Source organism: Bombina bombina, chromosome 6 (assembly GCF_027579735.1).
Source record: "Bombina bombina isolate aBomBom1 chromosome 6, aBomBom1.pri, whole genome shotgun sequence".
NCBI classification, from domain to species: domain Eukaryota; kingdom Metazoa; phylum Chordata; class Amphibia; order Anura; family Bombinatoridae; genus Bombina; species Bombina bombina.
The window spans coordinates 743,709,596-743,728,282 of NC_069504.1; the positions used below are offsets into that span (position 1 = coordinate 743,709,596).

The 18,687-nt window shown below is 41.0% G+C and overlaps 1 protein-coding gene across 1 annotated transcript in view; it reads right to left on the bottom strand.

Moving 5' to 3' along the window:
* Nucleotides 1–18,687, bottom strand: part of KAT6A (lysine acetyltransferase 6A) — a 646,904-nt gene that overhangs the window by 474,383 nt on the left and 153,834 nt on the right. Inside the window, 1 exon segment of the mRNA XM_053719413.1 lies at nucleotides 13,689–13,770. Coding sequence (XP_053575388.1) covers nucleotides 13,689–13,770 — 82 coding nt within the window.

An 18,687-nucleotide genomic window follows, 5' to 3' on the forward strand; every position in this document is an offset into this window, starting at 1 on the left:
TGTGGTAAATCTTTCTAGTTACAGGCTTTCTGGCCTGAACAAGAGTATCGATAACAGAATCTGAGAATCCTCGCTTCGATAAGATCAAGCGTTCAATCTCCAAGCAGTCAGCTGGAGTGAAACCAGATTCGGATGTTCGAACGGACCCTGAACAAGAAGGTCTCGTCTCAAAGGTAGCTTCCAAGGAGGAGCCGATGACATATTCACCAGATCTGCGTACCAAGTCCTGCGTAGCCACGCAGGAGCCATCAAGATCACCGACGCCCTCTCCTGATTGATCCTGGCTACCAGCCTGGGGATGAGAGGAAACGGCGGGAACACATAAGCTAGTTTGAAGGTCCAAGGTGCTACTAGTGCATCCACTAGAGCCGCCTTGGGATCCCTGGATCTGGACCCGTAGCAAGGAACTTTGAAGTTCTGACGAGAGGCCATCAGATCCATGTCTGGAATGCCCCACCGCTGAGTGACTTGGGCAAAGATTTCCGGATGGAGTTCCCACTCCCCCGGATGCAATGTCTGACGACTCAGAAAATCCGCTTCCCAATTTTCCACTCCTGGGATGTGGATAGCAGACAGGTGGCAGGAGTGAGACTCCGCCCATAGAATGATTTTGGTCACTTCTTCCATCGCCAGGGAACTCCTTGTTCCCCCCTGATGGTTGATGTACGCAACAGTTGTCATGTTGTCTGATTGAAACCGTATGAACTTGGCCCTCGCTAGCTGAGGCCAAGCCTTGAGAGCATTGAATATCGCTCTCAGTTCCAGAATATTTATCGGTAGAAGAGATTCTTCCCGAGACCAAAGACCCTGAGCTTTCAGGGATCCCCAGACCGCGCCCCAGCCCATCAGACTGGCGTCGGTCGTGACAATGACCCACTCTGGTCTGCGGAATGTCATCCCTCGTGACAGGTTGTCCAGGGACAGCCACCAACGGAGTGAGTCTCTGGTCCTCTGATTTACTTGTATCTTCGGAGACAAGTCTGTATAGTCCCCATTCCACTGACTGAGCATGCACAGTTGTAATGGTCTTAGATGAATGCGTGCAAAAGGAACTATGTCCATTGCCGCTACCATCAACCCGATCACTTCCATGCACTGAGCTATGGAAGGAAGAGGAACGGAATGGAGTATCCGACAAGAGTCTAGAAGTTTTGTTTTTCTGGCCTCTGTCAGAAAAATCCTCATTTCTAAGGAGTCTATTATTGTTCCCAAGAAGGGAACCCTTGTTGACGGAGATAGAGAACTCTTTTCCACGTTCACTTTCCATCCGTGAGATCTGAGAAAGGCCAGGACAATGTCCGTGTGAGCCTTTGCTTGAGGAAGGGACGACGCTTGAATCAGAATGTCGTCCAAGTAAGGTACTACAGCAATGCCCCTTGGTCTTAGCACAGCTAGAAGGGACCCTAGTACCTTTGTGAAAATCCTTGGAGCAGTGGCTAATCCGAAAGGAAGCGCCACGAACTGGTAATGTTTGTCCAGGAATGCGAACCTCAGGAACCGATGATGTTCCTTGTGGATAGGAATATGTAGATACGCATCCTTTAAATCCACCGTGGTCATGAATTGACCTTCCTGGATGGAAGGAAGAATAGTTCGAATGGTTTCCATCTTGAACGATGGAACCTTGAGAAACTTGTTTAAGATCTTGAGATCTAAGATTGGTCTGAACGTTCCCTCTTTTTTGGGAACTATAAACAGATTGGAGTAGAACCCCATCCCTTGTTCTCTTAATGGAACGGGATGAATCACTCCCATTTTTAACAGGTCTTCTACACAATGTAAGAATGCCTGTCTTTTTATGTGGTCTGAAGACAACTGAGACCTGTGGAACCTCCCCCTTGGGGGAAGTCCCTTGAATTCCAGAAGATAACCTTGGGAGACTATTTCTAGCGCCCAAGGATCCAGAACATCTCTTGCCCAAGCCTGAGCGAAGAGAGAGAGTCTGCCCCCCACCAGATCCGGTCCCGGATCGGGGGCCAACATTTCATGCTGTCTTGGTAGCAGTGGCAGGTTTCTTGGCCTGCTTTCCCTTGTTCCAGCCTTGCATTGGTCTCCAAGCTGGCTTGGCTTGAGAAGTATTACCCTCTTGCTTAGAGGACGTAGCACTTTGGGCTGGTCCGTTTCTACGAAAGGGACGAAAATTAGGTTTATTTTTTGCCTTGAAAGGCCGATCCTGAGGAAGGGCGTGGCCCTTACCCCCAGTGATATCCGAGATAATCTCTTTCAAGTCAGGGCCAAACAGCGTTTTCCCCTTGAAAGGAATGTTAAGTAGCTTGTTCTTGGAAGACGCATCAGCCGACCAAGATTTCAACCAAAGCGCTCTGCGCGCCACAATAGCAAACCCAGAATTCTTAGCCGCTAACCTAGCCAATTGCAAAGTGGCGTCTAGGGTGAAAGAATTAGCCAATTTGAGAGCATTGATTCTGTCCATAATCTCCTCATAAGGAGGAGAATCACTGTCGACCGCCTTTATCAGCTCATCGAACCAGAAACATGCGGCTGTAGCGACAGGGACAATGCATGAAATTGGTTGTAGAAGGTAACCCTGCTGAACAAACATCTTTTTAAGCAAACCTTCTAATTTTTTATCCATAGGATCTTTGAAAGCACAACTATCCTCTATGGGTATAGTGGTGCGTTTGTTTAAAGTGGAAACCGCTCCCTCGACCTTGGGGACTGTCTGCCATAAGTCCTTTCTGGGGTCGACCATAGGAAACAATTTTTTAAATATGGGGGGAGGGACGAAAGGAATACCGGGCCTTTCCCATTCTTTATTAACAATGTCCGCCACCCGCTTGGGTATAGGAAAAGCTTCTGGGAGCCCCGGCACCTCTAGGAACTTGTCCATTTTACATAGTTTCTCTGGGATGACCAACTTGTCACAATCATCCAGAGTGGATAATACCTCCTTAAGCAGAATGCGGAGATGTTCCAACTTAAATTTAAATGCAATCACATCAGGTTCAGCTTGTTGAGAAATGATCCCTGAATCAGTAATTTCTCCCTCAGACAAAACCTCCCTGGCCCCATCAGACTGAGTTAGGGGCCCTTCAGAAATATTAATATCAGCGTCGTCATGCTCTTCAGTATCTAAAACAGAGCAGTCGCGCTTACGCTGATAAGTGTTCATTTTGGCTAAAATGTTTTTGACAGAATTATCCATTACAGCCGTTAATTGTTGCATAGTAAGGAGTATTGGCGCGCTAGATGTACTAGGGGCCTCCTGAGTGGGCAAGACTCGTGTAGACGAAGGAGGGAATGATGCAGTACCATGCTTACTCCCCTCACTTGAGGAATCATCTTGGGCATCATTGTCATTGTCACATAAATCACATTTATTTAAATGAATAGGAATTCTGGCTTCCCCACATTCAGAACACAGTCTATCTGGTAGTTCAGACATGTTAAACAGGCATAAACTTGATAACAAGTACAAAAAACGTTTTAAAATAAAACCGTTACTGTCACTTTAAATTTTAAACTGAACACACTTTATTACTGCAAATGCGAAAAAACATGAAGGAATTGTTCAAAATTTACCAAATTTTCACCACAGTGTCTTAAAGCCTTAAAAGTATTGCACACCAAATTTGGAAGCTTTAACCCTTAAAATAACGGAACCGGAGCCGTTTTGAACTTTAACCCCTTTACAGTCCCTGGTATCTGCTTTGCTGAGACCCAACCAAGCCCCAAGGGGAATACGATACCAAATGACGCCTTCAGAAAGTCTTTTCTAAGTATCAGAGCTCCTCTCACATGCGACTGCATGCCATGCCTCTCAAAAACAAGTGCGCAACACCGGCGCGAAAATGAGGCTCTGCCTATGCTTTGGGAAAGCCCCTAAAGAATAAGGTGTCTAAAACAGTGCCTGCCGATATTATTATATCAAAATACCCAGATAAAATGATTCCTCAAGGCTAAATATGTGTTAATAATCAATCGATTTAGCCCAAAAAAAGTCTACAGTCTTAATAAGCCCTTTTTGAAGCCCTTATTTACAATCGTAATAAACATGGCTTACCGGATCCCAGAGGGAAAATGACAGCTTCCAGCATTACATCGTCTTGTTAGAATGTGTCATACCTCAAGCAGCAAGAGACTGCTCACTGTTCCCCCAACTGAAGTTAATTGCTCTCAACAGTCCTGTGTGGAACAGCCATGGATTTTAGTGACGGTTGCTAAAATCATTTTCCTCATACAAACAGAAATCTTCATCTCTTTTCTGTTTCTGAGTAAATAGTACATACCAGCACTATTTCAAAATAACAAACTCTTGATTGAATAATAAAAACTACAGTTAAACACTAAAAAACTCTAAGCCATCTCCGTGGAGATGTTGCCTGTACAACGGCAAAGAGAATGACTGGGGTAGGCGGAGCCTAGGAGGGATCATGTGACCAGCTTTGCTGGGCTCTTTGCCATTTCCTGTTGGGGAAGAGAATATCCCACAAGTAAGGATGACGCCGTGGACCGGACACACCTATGTTGGAGAAAAACTCCTTTTCCTCCAGTGATAGTTGAAATAATAGAATCCAACTGAGAACCAAATAAATTATTACCTTGGAAAGAAAGAGATAGTAATCTAGATTTAGATGTCATATCAGCATTCCAAGATTTAAGCCACAAAGCTCTTCTAGCTAATACAGCTAAAGACATGGATCTAACATCAATTTTGATAATATCAAAAATGGCATCACAAATGAAATGATTAGCATGTTGCAGTAAGCGAACAATGCTAGATGTGTCAGAATCCAATTCATGTTGCGCTAAATTTTCCAACCAGAAAGTTGATGCAGCCGCATCATCACCCAAAGAAATAGCAGGTCTGAGAAGATGACCTGAATATAAATAGGCCTTCCTTAGATAAGATTCAAGCTTCCAATCTAAAGGATCCTTAAAGGAAGTGCTATCTTCCATAGGAATAGTGGTACGTTTAGCAAGAGTAGAAATAGCCCCATCAACTTTGGGGATCTTTTCCCAAAACTCTATAGATTTTGCTGGTAAAGGATACAATCTCTTAAACCTTGAAGAAGGAACAAAGGAAGTACCTGGCTTATTCCATTCCCTAGAAATCATATCAGAAATAGCCTCAGGAATGGGAATAAACGTTTATTAGACTGAACGTCAATAGGACTGGTTACCTCAATATCCAAAGTAATTAACACTTCTTTTAATAAAGAACGCATATACTCTATTTTAAATAAATAAGTAGATTTGTCAGTGTCAATATCTGAGGAAGGATCTTCTGTTTCAGATAGATCCTCGGCAGAAGAGGATGAATTATTATGTTGTTGGTCATTTGAAATTTCATCAGCTAAATGAGAAGTTTTAAAAGACCTTTTACGTTTATTAGAAGGTGGAAATGCAGACAAAGCCTTCATAATAGATTCAGAAACAAATTCTTTAAAATTTACAAGTATATCATGCACATTAGAAGTTGAAGGAACTGCAACTGGCAATGTACTATTACTGATAGAAACACTATCTGCATGTAAAAGTATATCATGACAACTATTACAAATGACATTCGGTGGAATAATTTCTACAATTTTGCAACAAATGCACTTAGCTTTGGTAGAACCGATGTCAGGCAGCAATGTTCCAGCAGAAACTTCAGAGACAGGATCGGATTGGGACATCTTGCTCAATGTAAAAGAAAAAACAACATATAAAGCAAAATGATCTATTTCCTTAAATGACAGTTTCAGGAATGGGAAAAAATGCAAAAGCATAGGCCTCTTTATAGAAAAGAAAGCAGGAGGCAAACATGAATGGGGTATTGAAATAATGAAAAAAATTTGGCGCCAAGTATGACGCACAACGTAACGTAAACTTTTTTGGCGCCAAAAATGACCGGAAATGACACACTTGCGTCACTAATGACGCCGCCGTGTGAAAGGTCTCGACGACACATATGATGCCGGAAATGACAAAGTTGCGTAAAAAAACGTAATTTCCCGCACCAAAAAAGTTCGCGCCAAAAATGACACAATAAAGTCTAACATTTGACGCACCCGCGGGCCTAACACCCGCAAATGAAAAAGTAGTCAAAATTGAAAAAGACTAAACCCCAGGTAAGAAACAAATTTCTTAAAGTGTTTATATTCCCAAATATGAAACGGACAGTCTGCAGAAGGAAATGAACCTGACTCATGGCAAATATAAGTACAATACATATATTTAGAACTTTATATAATTTGCATAAAGTGCCAAACCATAGCTGAGAGTGTCTTAAGTAAATGAAAACATACTTACAAAAAGACACCCATCCACATATAGCAGATAGCCAAACCAGTACTAAAACAGTAATTAGTAGAGGTAATGGTTAATTGAGAGTATATCGTTGATCTGAAAAGGGAGGTAGGAGATGAATCTCTACGACCGATAACAGAGAACCCATGAAAAAGACCCCCGTTAGGGAAATCATCGTATTCAATAGGTGATACTCCCTTCACGTCCCTCTGACATTCACTGTACTCAGAGGAATCGGGCTTCAACAATGCTGAGAAGCGCATATCAACGTAGAAATCATAGCACAAACTTACTTCACCACCTCCATAGGAGGCAAAGTTTGTAAAACTGAATTGTGGGTGTGGTGAGGGGTGTATTTATAGGCATTTTGAGGTTTGGGAAACTTTGCCCCTCCTGGTAGGATTGTATATCCCATATGTCACTAGCTCATGGACTCTTGCCAATTACATGAAAGAAATACAATTTGAGAAAAAATGGTACTGTGCCTTTAAATAATAAAAAGCGCACACTTTTTTTTACTAAATCTTAAAAAAAAGATCCAATCTTTCTGAAATTTTTACCACACGATCTTAATGCTTTGGAATAATTGCACATCGAATTTCAAGTCAATTAACCCCTTAATCCCCAAACCGGAGCAACCTAAAGCTGACAACCGGTTAGCAAACTACAGCACCGTGCCACAGCAATCTGCTGTGGCCCTAACTGCCCCTGGGGATTCGTTTGATGGAAAAACAGAATTTATGTTTACCTGATAAATTACTTTCTCCAACGGTGTGTCCGGTCCACGGCGTCATCCTTACTTGTGGGATATTCTCTTCCCCAACAGGAAATGGCAAAGAGCCCAGCAAAGCTGGTCACATGATCCCTCCTAGGCTCCGCCTACCCCAGTCATTCGACCGACGTTAAGGAGGAATATTTGCATAGGAGAAACCATATGTTACCGTGGTGACTGTAGTTAAAGAAAATAAATTATCAGACCTGATTAAAAAAACCAGGGCGGGCCGTGGACCGGACACACCGTTGGAGAAAGTAATTTATCAGGTAAACATAAATTCTGTTTTCTCCAACATAGGTGTGTCCGGTCCACGGCGTCATCCTTACTTGTGGGAACCAATACCAAAGCTTTAGGACACGGATGAAGGGAGGGAGCAAATCAGGTCACCTAAATGGAAGACACCACGGCTTGCAAAACCTTTCTCCCAAAAAATAGCCTCAGAAGAAGCAAAAGTATCAAATTTGTAAAATTTAGAAAAAGTGTGCAGTGAAGACCAAGTCGCTGCCTTACATATCTGATCAACAGAAGCCTTGTTCTTGAAGGCCCATGTGGAAGCCACAGCCCTAGTGGAGTGAGCTGTGATTCTTTCAGGAGGCTGCCGTCCGGCAGTCTCATAAGCCAATCGGATAATGCTTTTAATCCAGAAGGAGAGAGAGGTAGAAGTTGCTTTTTTGACCTCTCCGTTTACAAGAATAAACAACAAACAAAGACGAAGTTTGTCTGAAATCCTTAGTAGCTGCTAAGTAAAATTTGAGAGCACGAACTACATCCAAGTTGTGCAACAAACGTTCCTTCTTTGAAACTGGATTAGGACACAAAGAAGGCACAACTATCTCCTGGTTAATGTTTTTGTTAGAAACAACTTTTGGAAGAAAACCAGGTTTAGTACGCAAAACCACCTTATCTGCATGGAACACCAGATAAGGAGAAGAACACTGCAGAGCAGATAATTCTGAAACTCTTCTAGCAGAAGAAATTGCAACCAAAAACAAAACTTTCCAAGATAATAACTTAATATCAACGGAATGTAAGGGTTCAAACGGAACCCCCTGAAGAACTGAAAGAACTAGGTTGAGACTCCAAGGAGGAGTCAAAATTTTGTAAACAGGCTTGATTCTAACCAGAGCCTGAACAAAGGCTAGAACATCTGGCACAGCTGCCAGCTTTTTGTGAAGTAACACAGACAAGGCAGAAATCTGTCCCATTAAGGAACTTGCAGATAATCCTTTTTCCAATCCTTCTCGAAGGAAGGATAGACTCTTAGGAATCTTAACCTTGTCCCAAGGGAATCCTGCAGATTCACACCAACAGATATACCAAATTATGTGGTAATTTTTCTGGTTACAGGCTTTCAGGCCTGAACAAGAGTATTAATAACAGAATCTGAGAACCCTCGCTTTGATAAGATCAAGCGTTCAATCTCCAAGCAGTCAGCTGGAGTGGGTCGAACGGACCTAGAACAAGAAGGTCTCGTCTCAAAGGTAGCTTCCATGGTGGAGCCGATGACATATTCACCAGATCTGCATACCAAGTCCTGCGTGGCCACGCAGGAGCTATCAAAATCACCGACGCCCTCTCCTGATTGATCCTGGCTACCAGCCTGGGGATGAGAGGAAACGGCGGGAACACATAAGCTAGTTTGAAGGTCCAAGGTGCTACTAGTGCATCCACTAGAGCCGCCTTGGGATCCCTGGATCTGTACCCGTAGTAAGGAACTCTGAAGTTCTGACGAGAGGCCATCAGATCCATGTCTGGAATGCCCCACGGTTGAGTGACTTGGGCAAAGATTTCCGGATGGAGTTCCCACTCCCCCGGATGCAATGTCTGACGACTCAGAAAATCCGCTTCCCAATTTTCCACTCCTGGGATGTGGATAGCAGACAGGTGGCAGGAGTGAGACTCCGCCCATAGAATGATTTTGGTCACTTCTTCCATCGCTAGGGAACTCCTTGTTCCCCCCTGATGGTTGATGTATGAACTTGGCCCTCGCTAGCTGAGGCCAAGCTTTGAGAGCATTGAATATCGCTCTCAGTTCCAGAATATTTATCGGTAGAAGAGATTCTACCCGAGACCAAAGACCCTGAGCTTTCAGGGATCCCCAGACCGCGCCCCAGCCCATCAGACTGGCGTCGGTCGTGACAATGACCCACTCTGGTCTGCGGAAGGTCATCCCTTGTGACAGGTTGTCCAGGGACAGCCACCAACGGAATGAGTCTCTGGTCCTCTGATTTACTTGTATCTTCGGAGACAAGTCTGAATAGTCCCCATTCCACTGACTGAGCATGAACAGTTGTAATGGTCTTAGATGAATGCGCACAAAAGGAACTATGTCCATTGCCGCTACCATCAAACCTATCACTTCCATGCACTGCGCTATGGAAGGAAGAGGAACGGAATGAAGTATCCGACAAGAGTCTAGAAGTTTTGTTTTTCTGGCTTCTGTCAGAAAAATCCTCATTTCTAAGGAGTCTATTATAGTTCCCAAGAAGGGAACCCTCGTTGACGGAGATAGAGAACTCTTTTCCACGTTCACTTTCCATCCGTGAGATCGGAGAAAGGCCAGGACAATGTCCGTGTGAGCCTTTACTTGAGGAAGGGACGACGCTCGAATCAGAATGTCGTCCAAGTAAGGTACTACAGCAATGCCCCTTGGTCTTAGCACCGCCAGAAGGGACCCTAGTACCTATGAGAAAATCCTAGGAGCAGTGGCTAATCCGAAAGAAAACGCCACGAACTGGAAATGCTTGTCCAGGAATGCAAACCTTAGGAACCGATGATGTTCCTTGTGGATAGGAATATGTAGATACGCATCCTTGAAATCCACCTTGGTCATGAATTGACCTTCCTGGATGGAAGGAAGAAGTGTTCGAATGGTTACCATCTTGAACGATGGAACCTTGAGAAACTTGTTCAAGATCTTGAGATCTAAGATTGGTCTGAACGTTCCCTCTTTTTTGGGAACTATGAACAGATTGGAGTAGAACCCCATCCCTTGTTCTCCTAATGGAACAGGATGAATCACTCCCATTTTTAGCAGGTCTTCTACCCAATGTAAGAATGCCTGTCTTCTTATGTGGTCTGAAGACAACTGAGACCTGTGGAACCTCCCCCTTGGAGGAAGCCCCTTGAACTCCAGAGAATAACCTTGGGAGACTATTTCTAGCGCCCAAGGATCCAGAACATCTCTTGCCCAAGCCTGAGCGAAGAGAGAGAGTCTGCCCCCCACCAGATCCGGTCCCGGATCGGGGGCCCGCATTTCATGCTGTCTTGGTAGCAGTGGCAGGTTTCCTGGCCTGCTTTCCTTTGTTCCAGCCTTGCATAGGTCTCCAGGCTGGATTGGCTTGAGAAGTATTACCTTCCTGCTTAGAGGACGTAGCCCTTGGGGCTGATCCGTTTCTGCGAAAGGGACGAAACTTAGGTTTATTTTTGGTCTTGAAAAGACCTATCCTGAGGAAGGGCGTGGCCCTTGCCCCCAGTGATATCAGAGATAATCTCTTTCAAGTCAGGGCCAAAGAGTGTTTTCCCCTTGAAAGGAATGTCAAGCAATTTGTTCTTGGAAGACGCATCCGCTGCCCAAGATTTTAACCAAAGCGCTCTGCGCCACAATAGCAAACCCAGAATTTTTTCGCCGCTAACCTAGCCAATTGCAAGGTGGCGTCTAGGGTGAAAGAATTAGCCAATTTAAGAGCACGAATTCTGTCCATAATCTCCTCATAAGAAGAAGAATTACTAATAATCGCCTTTCCTAGCTCATCAAACTAGAAACACGCGGCTGCAGTGACAGGGACAATGCATGCAATTGGTTGTAGAAGGGAACCTTGCTGAACAAACATCTTTTTTTAGCAGACCTTCTCATTTTTTATCCATAGGATCTTGGAAAGCACAACTATCTTCTATGGGTATAGTGGCGCGCTTGTGTAGAGTAGAAACCGCCCCCTCGACCTTGGGGACTGTCTGCCATCAGTCCTTTCTGGGGTCGACTATAGGAAAACAATTTTTTAAATATGGGGGGAGGTACTAAAGGTATACCGGGCCTGTCCCATTCTTTACTAACAATGTACGCCACCCGCTTGGATATAGGAAAAGCTTCGGGGGGCCCCGGGGCCTCTAAGAACTTTTCCATTTTACATAGTGGTTCTGGAATGACCAGATAATCACAATCATCCAAATTGGATAACACCTCCTTAAGCAGAGCGCAGAGATGTTCCAACTTAAATTTAAAAGTAATCACATCAGGTTCAGCTTGTTGAGAAATGTTTCCTGAATCTGAAATTTCTCCCTCAGACAAAACCTCCCTGGCCCCCTCAGACTGGTGTAGGGGCCCTTCAGAAACCATATCATCAGCGTTCTCATGCTCTACAGAATTTACTAAAACAGAGCAGTCGCGCTTTCGCTGATAAGTGGGCATATTGGCTAAAATGTTTTTGATAGAATTATCCATTACAGCCGTTAAATGTTGCATAGTAAGGAGTATTGGCGCACTAGATGTACTAGGGGCCTCCTGTATGGGCAAGACTAGTGTAGACGAAGGAGGGGATGATGCAGTACCATGCTTACTCCCCTCACTTGAGGAATCATCTTGGGCATCATTTTTACTAAATTTTTTTATGACATAAAATACATATAGTGAAATGAGAAGGAACCTTGGTTTCCCCACAGTCAGAACACAATCTATCTGGTAGTTCAGACATGTTAAACAGGCATAAACTTGATAACAAAGCACAAAAAACGTTTTAAAATAAAACCGTTACTGTCACTTTAAATTTTAAACTAAACACACTTTATTACTGCAATTGCGAAAAAGTATGAAGGAATTGTTCAAAATTCACCAAAATTTCACCACAGTGTCTTAAAGCCTTAAAAGTATTGCACACCAAATTTGGAAGCTTTAACCCTTAAAATAACGGAACCGGAGCCGTTTTTATATTTAACCCCTTTACAGTCCCTGGAATCTGCATTGCTGAGACCCAACCAAGCCCAAAGGGGAATACGATACCAAATGATGCCTTCAGAAAGACTTTTCTATGTATCAGAGCTCCACACACATGCAGCTGCATGCCATGCTGTCCTCAAAAACAAGTGCTCCATACCGGCGCGAAAATGAGGCTCTGACTATGATTAGGGAAAGCCCCTAAAGAATAAGGTGTCTAAAACAGTGCCTGCCGATATAATCATATCAAAATACCCAGAATAAATGATTCCTCAAGGCTAAATATGTGTTAATAATGAATCGATTTAGCCCAGAAAAAGTCTACAGTCTTAATAAGCCCTTGTGAAGCCCTTATTTACTATCTTAATAAACATGGCTTACCGGATCCCATAGGGAAAATGACAGCTTCCAGCATTACATCGTCTTGTTAGAATGTGTCATACCTCAAGCAGTAAGAGACTGCACACTGTTCCCCCAACTGAAGTTAATTGCTCTCAACAGTCCTGTGTGGAACAGCCATGGATTTTAGTTACGGTGCTAAAATCATTTTCCTCATACAAACAGAAATCTTCATCTCTTTTCTGTTTCTGAGTAAATAGTACATACCAGCACTATTTTAAAATAACAAACTCTTGATTGAATAATAAAAACTACAGTTAAACACTAAAAAACTCTAAGCCATCTCCGTGGAGATGTTGCCTGTACAACGGCAAAGAGAATGACTGGGGTAGGCGGAGCCTAGGAGGGATCATGTGACCAGCTTTGCTGGGCTCTTTGCCATTTCCTGTTGGGGAAGAGAATATCCCACAAGTAAGGATGACGCCGTGGACCGGACACACCTATGTTGGAGAAATAAGCCTCTATGACGTCCTCAAGTAGTCTTTGGACCCTCCACGTGAAGCTGCATGAAGCTGTCTGCAATATCAACTGCGCAACTGAGGCGCAAATTCTAGGCCCCCTCCCTCTCCACTCCGGAGTTGTGGGGCCTTCAAAACCCTAAATAGGTGTCTAAAATTCTACCATGTGGAATAAAACCCCATAAAAGGAATAAAAAACTTGTATAATGATTATATTTTCACTATAAAATAATCGATTGCCCTTTATCAGTGTCCACCAGTCTTTAAGCTCTGTTAATTAAGCCTTCCTTCTATATTGAGTCTCAGAATATGGCTTACCTTCCCCACATGGGGATTCTTGTCAGTCTTCTAGCATTACTAAGTCTTGACTAGAAAAAGATGACTGAACATACCTTATAGCAGTTAAGCCTGCAAACTGTTCCCCCCAACTGAAGTTTTCTGGTACTCCTCAGTCCTATGTGGGAACAGCAGTGGATTTTAGTTACAACATGCTAAAATCATTTTCCTCTCAGCAGAATTCTTCATCACTTTCTGCCAGAGAGTAAATAGTACAAACCGGCACTATTTAAAAATAACAAACTTTTGATTGAAGATATAAAAACTATAAATCTAACACCACATTCACTTTACCCTCCCGTGGGGATGCTACTTGTTAGAGCGGCAAAGAGAATTACTGGGGGGCGGAGCCAGAGGGGGAGCTATATGGACAGCTTTGCTGTGTGCTCTCTTTGCCACTTCCTGTAGGGAATGAGAATATCCCACAAGGATGAATCCGTGGACTGGATACACCTTGCAAGAGAAAACTAATTTTACAGTACATTATCGCTTTAAGTGGAGTTAGCATTAATGGCAGTACATTGTTCTGAAAATTTACCTTTCGGCATCCTAGTAAGAGGCGGCTCACAGCACTCCATGTGAAACCCCCGGTCACAGGAGTCACAGAACAGCATACTGTCCTATTTATTACAAGAAAGAAGAAAAAAGTTTTCTTGTTAGTAAACTAGTCGTCATAATCCTAAAATCAGTAGTGTGTTTGTTTATATTACACTCAAATAAACACATAAAGAAAAATAGATACACATACAAAATCAAGCACCTCCTGAAATTATTATTGTGTGTGTTTACATATATATTACACACATAAATATAGAAACACACATATACAAAAACACACACACAACTTTCTCAAGCCCCTCCCTGATGAATGCTAGAAAGCACCCCAAAGAGTACACTGTGCTTGTCTTAGAGAACTAGGTTTGCCACACTAAGGATAATAAGCAGCTTGGGAGAGTAATCTAGCAATCAAAGCAAAGGGGAGGAGCTTAATACAAATACATATAGGTTTTCTTAAAAAAAAAAAAAGTATAATATATATATATATATATATATATATATATATATATATATATATATATATATATATATATATATATTCCCTCCCCCCCAAACTGTAACTAAGGGTTTTCCTATCCCTCTACTGAGCCCCGCACTTATCTAACCCCTCTCCCAAATTGCAGGGAGAATTAATTAGCCTTCACACAGACACATACATAACCAACAGCTCTCCCAACCTATAGGAACCCAATGTTTTGTGCATCACAACAAGTGGACTGTCAATAGTGACAAAACTGGATAAGTTGTTTTTTTTCCGCAAACCTCTGAATAGTCACAAAAGTTTAAGAGCATTAGGAGAAAAAAAAAAAAAGTATGTTGGTGTAAATATAATATTCGCACTAGACATAAGCATTCAGACTTTTCGGGAGGAAACAAATGCCGAACATGGCGACACACACACACACATATATACAGTATTGTGCAAGCCTTAGGCCACCATTAGATTTGTTGTTTTAGCAATGGCATAATGACCATATATAATTATTTCTCAGTCTCTTTATTAGAACACAACCAGAAAAACATAATTTATGTAAGAACTTACCTGATAAATTAATTTCTTTCATATTAGCAAGAGTCCATGAGCTAGTGACGTATGGGATATACATTCCTACCAGGAGGGGCAAAGTTTCCCAAACCTTAAAATGCCTATAAATACACCCCTCACCACACCCACAATTCAGTTTAACGAATAGCCAAGAAGTGGGGTGATAATAAAGGAGCGAAAGCATCAAAAATAAGGAATTGGAATAATTGTGCTTTATACAAAAAAATCATAACCACCACAAAAAAGGGTGGGCCTCATGGACTCTTGCTAATATGAAAGAAATGAATTTATCAGGTAAGTTCTTACATAAATTATGTTTTCTTTCATGTAATTAGCAAGAGTCCATGAGCTAGTGACGTATGGGATAGCAGATACCCAAGATGTGGAACTTCCACGCAAGAGTCACTAGAGAGGGAGGGATAAAATAAAGACAGCCAATTCCGCTGAAAAATTAATCCACAACCCAAATCAAGAGTTTCAATTTTTAAAATGAAAAAACTGAAATTATAAGCAGAAGAATCAAACTGAAACAGCTGCCTGAAATACTATTCTACCAAAAACTGCTTCTAAGAAGAGAAAACATCAAAATGGTAGAATTTAGCAAAAGTATGCAAAGAAGACCAAGTCATTGCTTTGCAAATCTGATCAACAGAAGCTTCATTCTTAAAAGTCCAGGAAGTAGAAACTGACCTAGTAGAATGAGCCGTAATCCTCTGAGACGGGGATTAACCCGACTCCAAATAAGCATGATGAATCAAAAGCTTTAACCAAGATGCCAAAGAAATGGCAGAAGCCTTCTGACCTTTCCTAAAACTAGAAAAGATAACAAATAGACTAGAAGTCTGTCTGAAATCTGAATAGCTTCAACATAATATTTCAAAACTCTTACCACATCCAAAGAATGTAAGAATCTTACCAAAGAATTCTTAGGATTAAGACACAATGAAAAGACAATAATTCCTCCACTAATGTTGTTAGAATTCACAACTTTAGGTGAAAATTGAAATAAGGAAAAACCACCTTATCCTGATGAAAAATCAGAACAAGGAGATTCACAAGAAAGAACAGATAATTTAAAACTGTTCTAGTTGAAGAGATGTCTGAAAAGAACAATACTTTCCATAAAAGTAATTAATGTCCAAAGAAAGCATATGCTCAAACAGAAGAGCCTGTTAAGCCTTCAGAATCAAATTAAGACTCCAAAGAGGAGAAATTGACTTAATGACAGGCTTGATATGAACCAAAGCCTGAACAAAACAAACACCATTATTCAGCATAAGAAAACTGGAAAGGTTTCCTAAATGAGCAAAGGGAATCGAATCCAATGCTGCAGCCATGAAACCTAAAACTTCCATGCATATATAGCAACTTGAAATTAATCTGGAAAACTAAAAGAAAGGTGACCCTTGTGTGAGAAATCAAGGAGCTTTTGATAAGAAGATCCTCTAACCATGTCTTGAAGAGACAACAAAGTTGAATCGTATGAGATTCCACAGAATGAAAAGACTGAACCAGTACCACCATACCGTCCAAATAAGGAACACTGAGAACCTTAGAAAAGATTCTTAGAGCTGTTGCTAGACCAGAAGGAAGAGCAACAAATTGGTAATACTTGTCAAAAAAAGAGAATCTCAGAAAATAAAATAATCTGAATGAAAACAGAAAATGAAGATATGCATCTATTGTATCCATTGTAAACAAATAATGCCATCACTGACCAAAAAGGCAGAATAGACAATATAAACTCCATTCTAAAAGATGGTACACTTATATGACGATTCAAAAAGATTTTTTAATCTTTGGAACAATGAATAGTCTTGAATAAAACCCCAAAACCCAGTTCCTAGAGGAAGACAATGCAATAGCACTTAGTCTGAACCTCAAATGAGTAGTAGATTTTGTCCTTTTAACAATGCTAAACAAATCATAATCCGATACTTGATCTTAAAGTATCCAACCAGAAAGATGAAGCCATTGCAACATCAGCCAAATAAATTACAGGTCTAAGAAAAGTATCTGAAAATAATTTTCCTTAAATAAGATAAAACCATCTGAAGGAAAAAAATAAATACTATTTGCTATAAGAATAATAGTATATTTAGCAGGAGTAGAGATAGCCCCATTAACTTGGGGAATCTTTCCTCAAAACTAACTGCCGGCAAAGAATACAATTTAAAAACCTTAAATAAGGACTAAAAGAAAATTCTCAGCCTATTCCATTTCCTAGTATCAGGAACTGGAAAAAAACCTCTGAAGAAATCACAGAAGATAAATAAGCAGAATTTAAATGTTAGCTAGTCTTTAAAATCCAAAGAACTAGTTACTTCAATATCCAAAATAATCAACACCTTTTGAACAAAGAACAAATGTGCTCTATTTAAAAAATAAAAAAGTAGATTTGTTAGTGTCAATATCTGATGAAGAAAAAAACACCATCAGAGAAGGATAATTCAATATGTTGTTGGTCATTTGAAACTTCATCAACTAAAAAAGAAGTTTGAAAAAGACCTACAAATTTATTAGAAGGCGGGATGTCAGACAAAGCCTTTAAAATAGAATCAGAAAAAAATTCTTATAAATTTCTAAGTATATCTTGTACAGGAGATGTAAAAAGAATAGCAATATATAAATATTATTATCTGCATATAAAAGTTTATCATGAAACTTATAACAAACCATAGCTAAAGATAAACATTCATAACATTTAAAATAAATGAACTTAGCTTTGTAAGGACTGATCTCAGTCAACAGGAATCCCTCAGCATGTTCTGATCCAGGAACAGTGAATGGAAAATCTTGCAATATGTAATAGAAAAAAACAACATAAAAAGCAAAATTATCAAAATTCCTTAAATGACAGTTTCAGGAATGGGAAAAAAATGCAAAACAAACAAGCTTCTAGCAACCAGAAGCAACAAAAAAGTGAGACTTAAATAATGTGAGAAAAAGTGAACAAGTATGACGCCCACATTTTTGGCGCCAAGTATGACACCCACATTATTGGCACCAAGTACAACGCCCATATTGCCTGAACACATATGCGTCAAAAAATGACGTAACAGAACAAACTTCCGGCGTCAACTACGGCGCCGGAAATGACAATTTTTGCGCCAAAAAAGTTTGCACCAAGAATGACGCAATAAATTGAAGCATTTTCTGCCCCCACGAGCCTAACAGCCCGCAGGGAAAAAAGTCAATTGAAAATTTTCAAGGTGAGAAAAAAATATTAATTCATATGCATTATCCCAAATAATGAAACTGACAGTCTGAATGAAGGAATACTGATTATCCTGAATCATGGCAAATATATGTTTAAACACATATATTTAGAACTTTACATATAAAGTGCCCAACCATAGCTTAGAGTGTCACAAAACATAGGACTTACTTACCCCAGGACACTCATCTACATATAGTAGCCAAACCAGTACTGAAACGAGAATCAGTAGAGGTAATGGTATATAAGAGTATATCGTCGATCTGAAAAGGGAGGTAGGAGAAGAAATCTCTACGACCAATAACAGAGAACCTATGAAATAGATCCCCTAGAGGAAGACCATTGTATTCAAATAGGCAATACTCTCTTCACATCCCTCTGACATTCACTGCACTCTGAGAGGAAAACCGGACTCCAGCCTGCTGCAAAGCGCATATCAACGTAGAATCTAGCACAAACTTACTTCACCACCTCCATGGGAGGCAAAGTTTGTAAAACTGAATTGTGGGTGTGGTGAGGGGTGTATTTATAGGCATTTTAAGGTTTGGGAAACTTTGCCCCTCCTGGTAGGAATGTATATCCCATACGTCACTAGCTCATGGACTCTTGCTAATTACATGAAAGAAATACAGAATTTTTGTATGCGGTATTAAAAAAACTTAAAAAAAACTATCAGAAAAACAGCTTCTATAGGCTAAATTTGCAAGGATTTAGTGT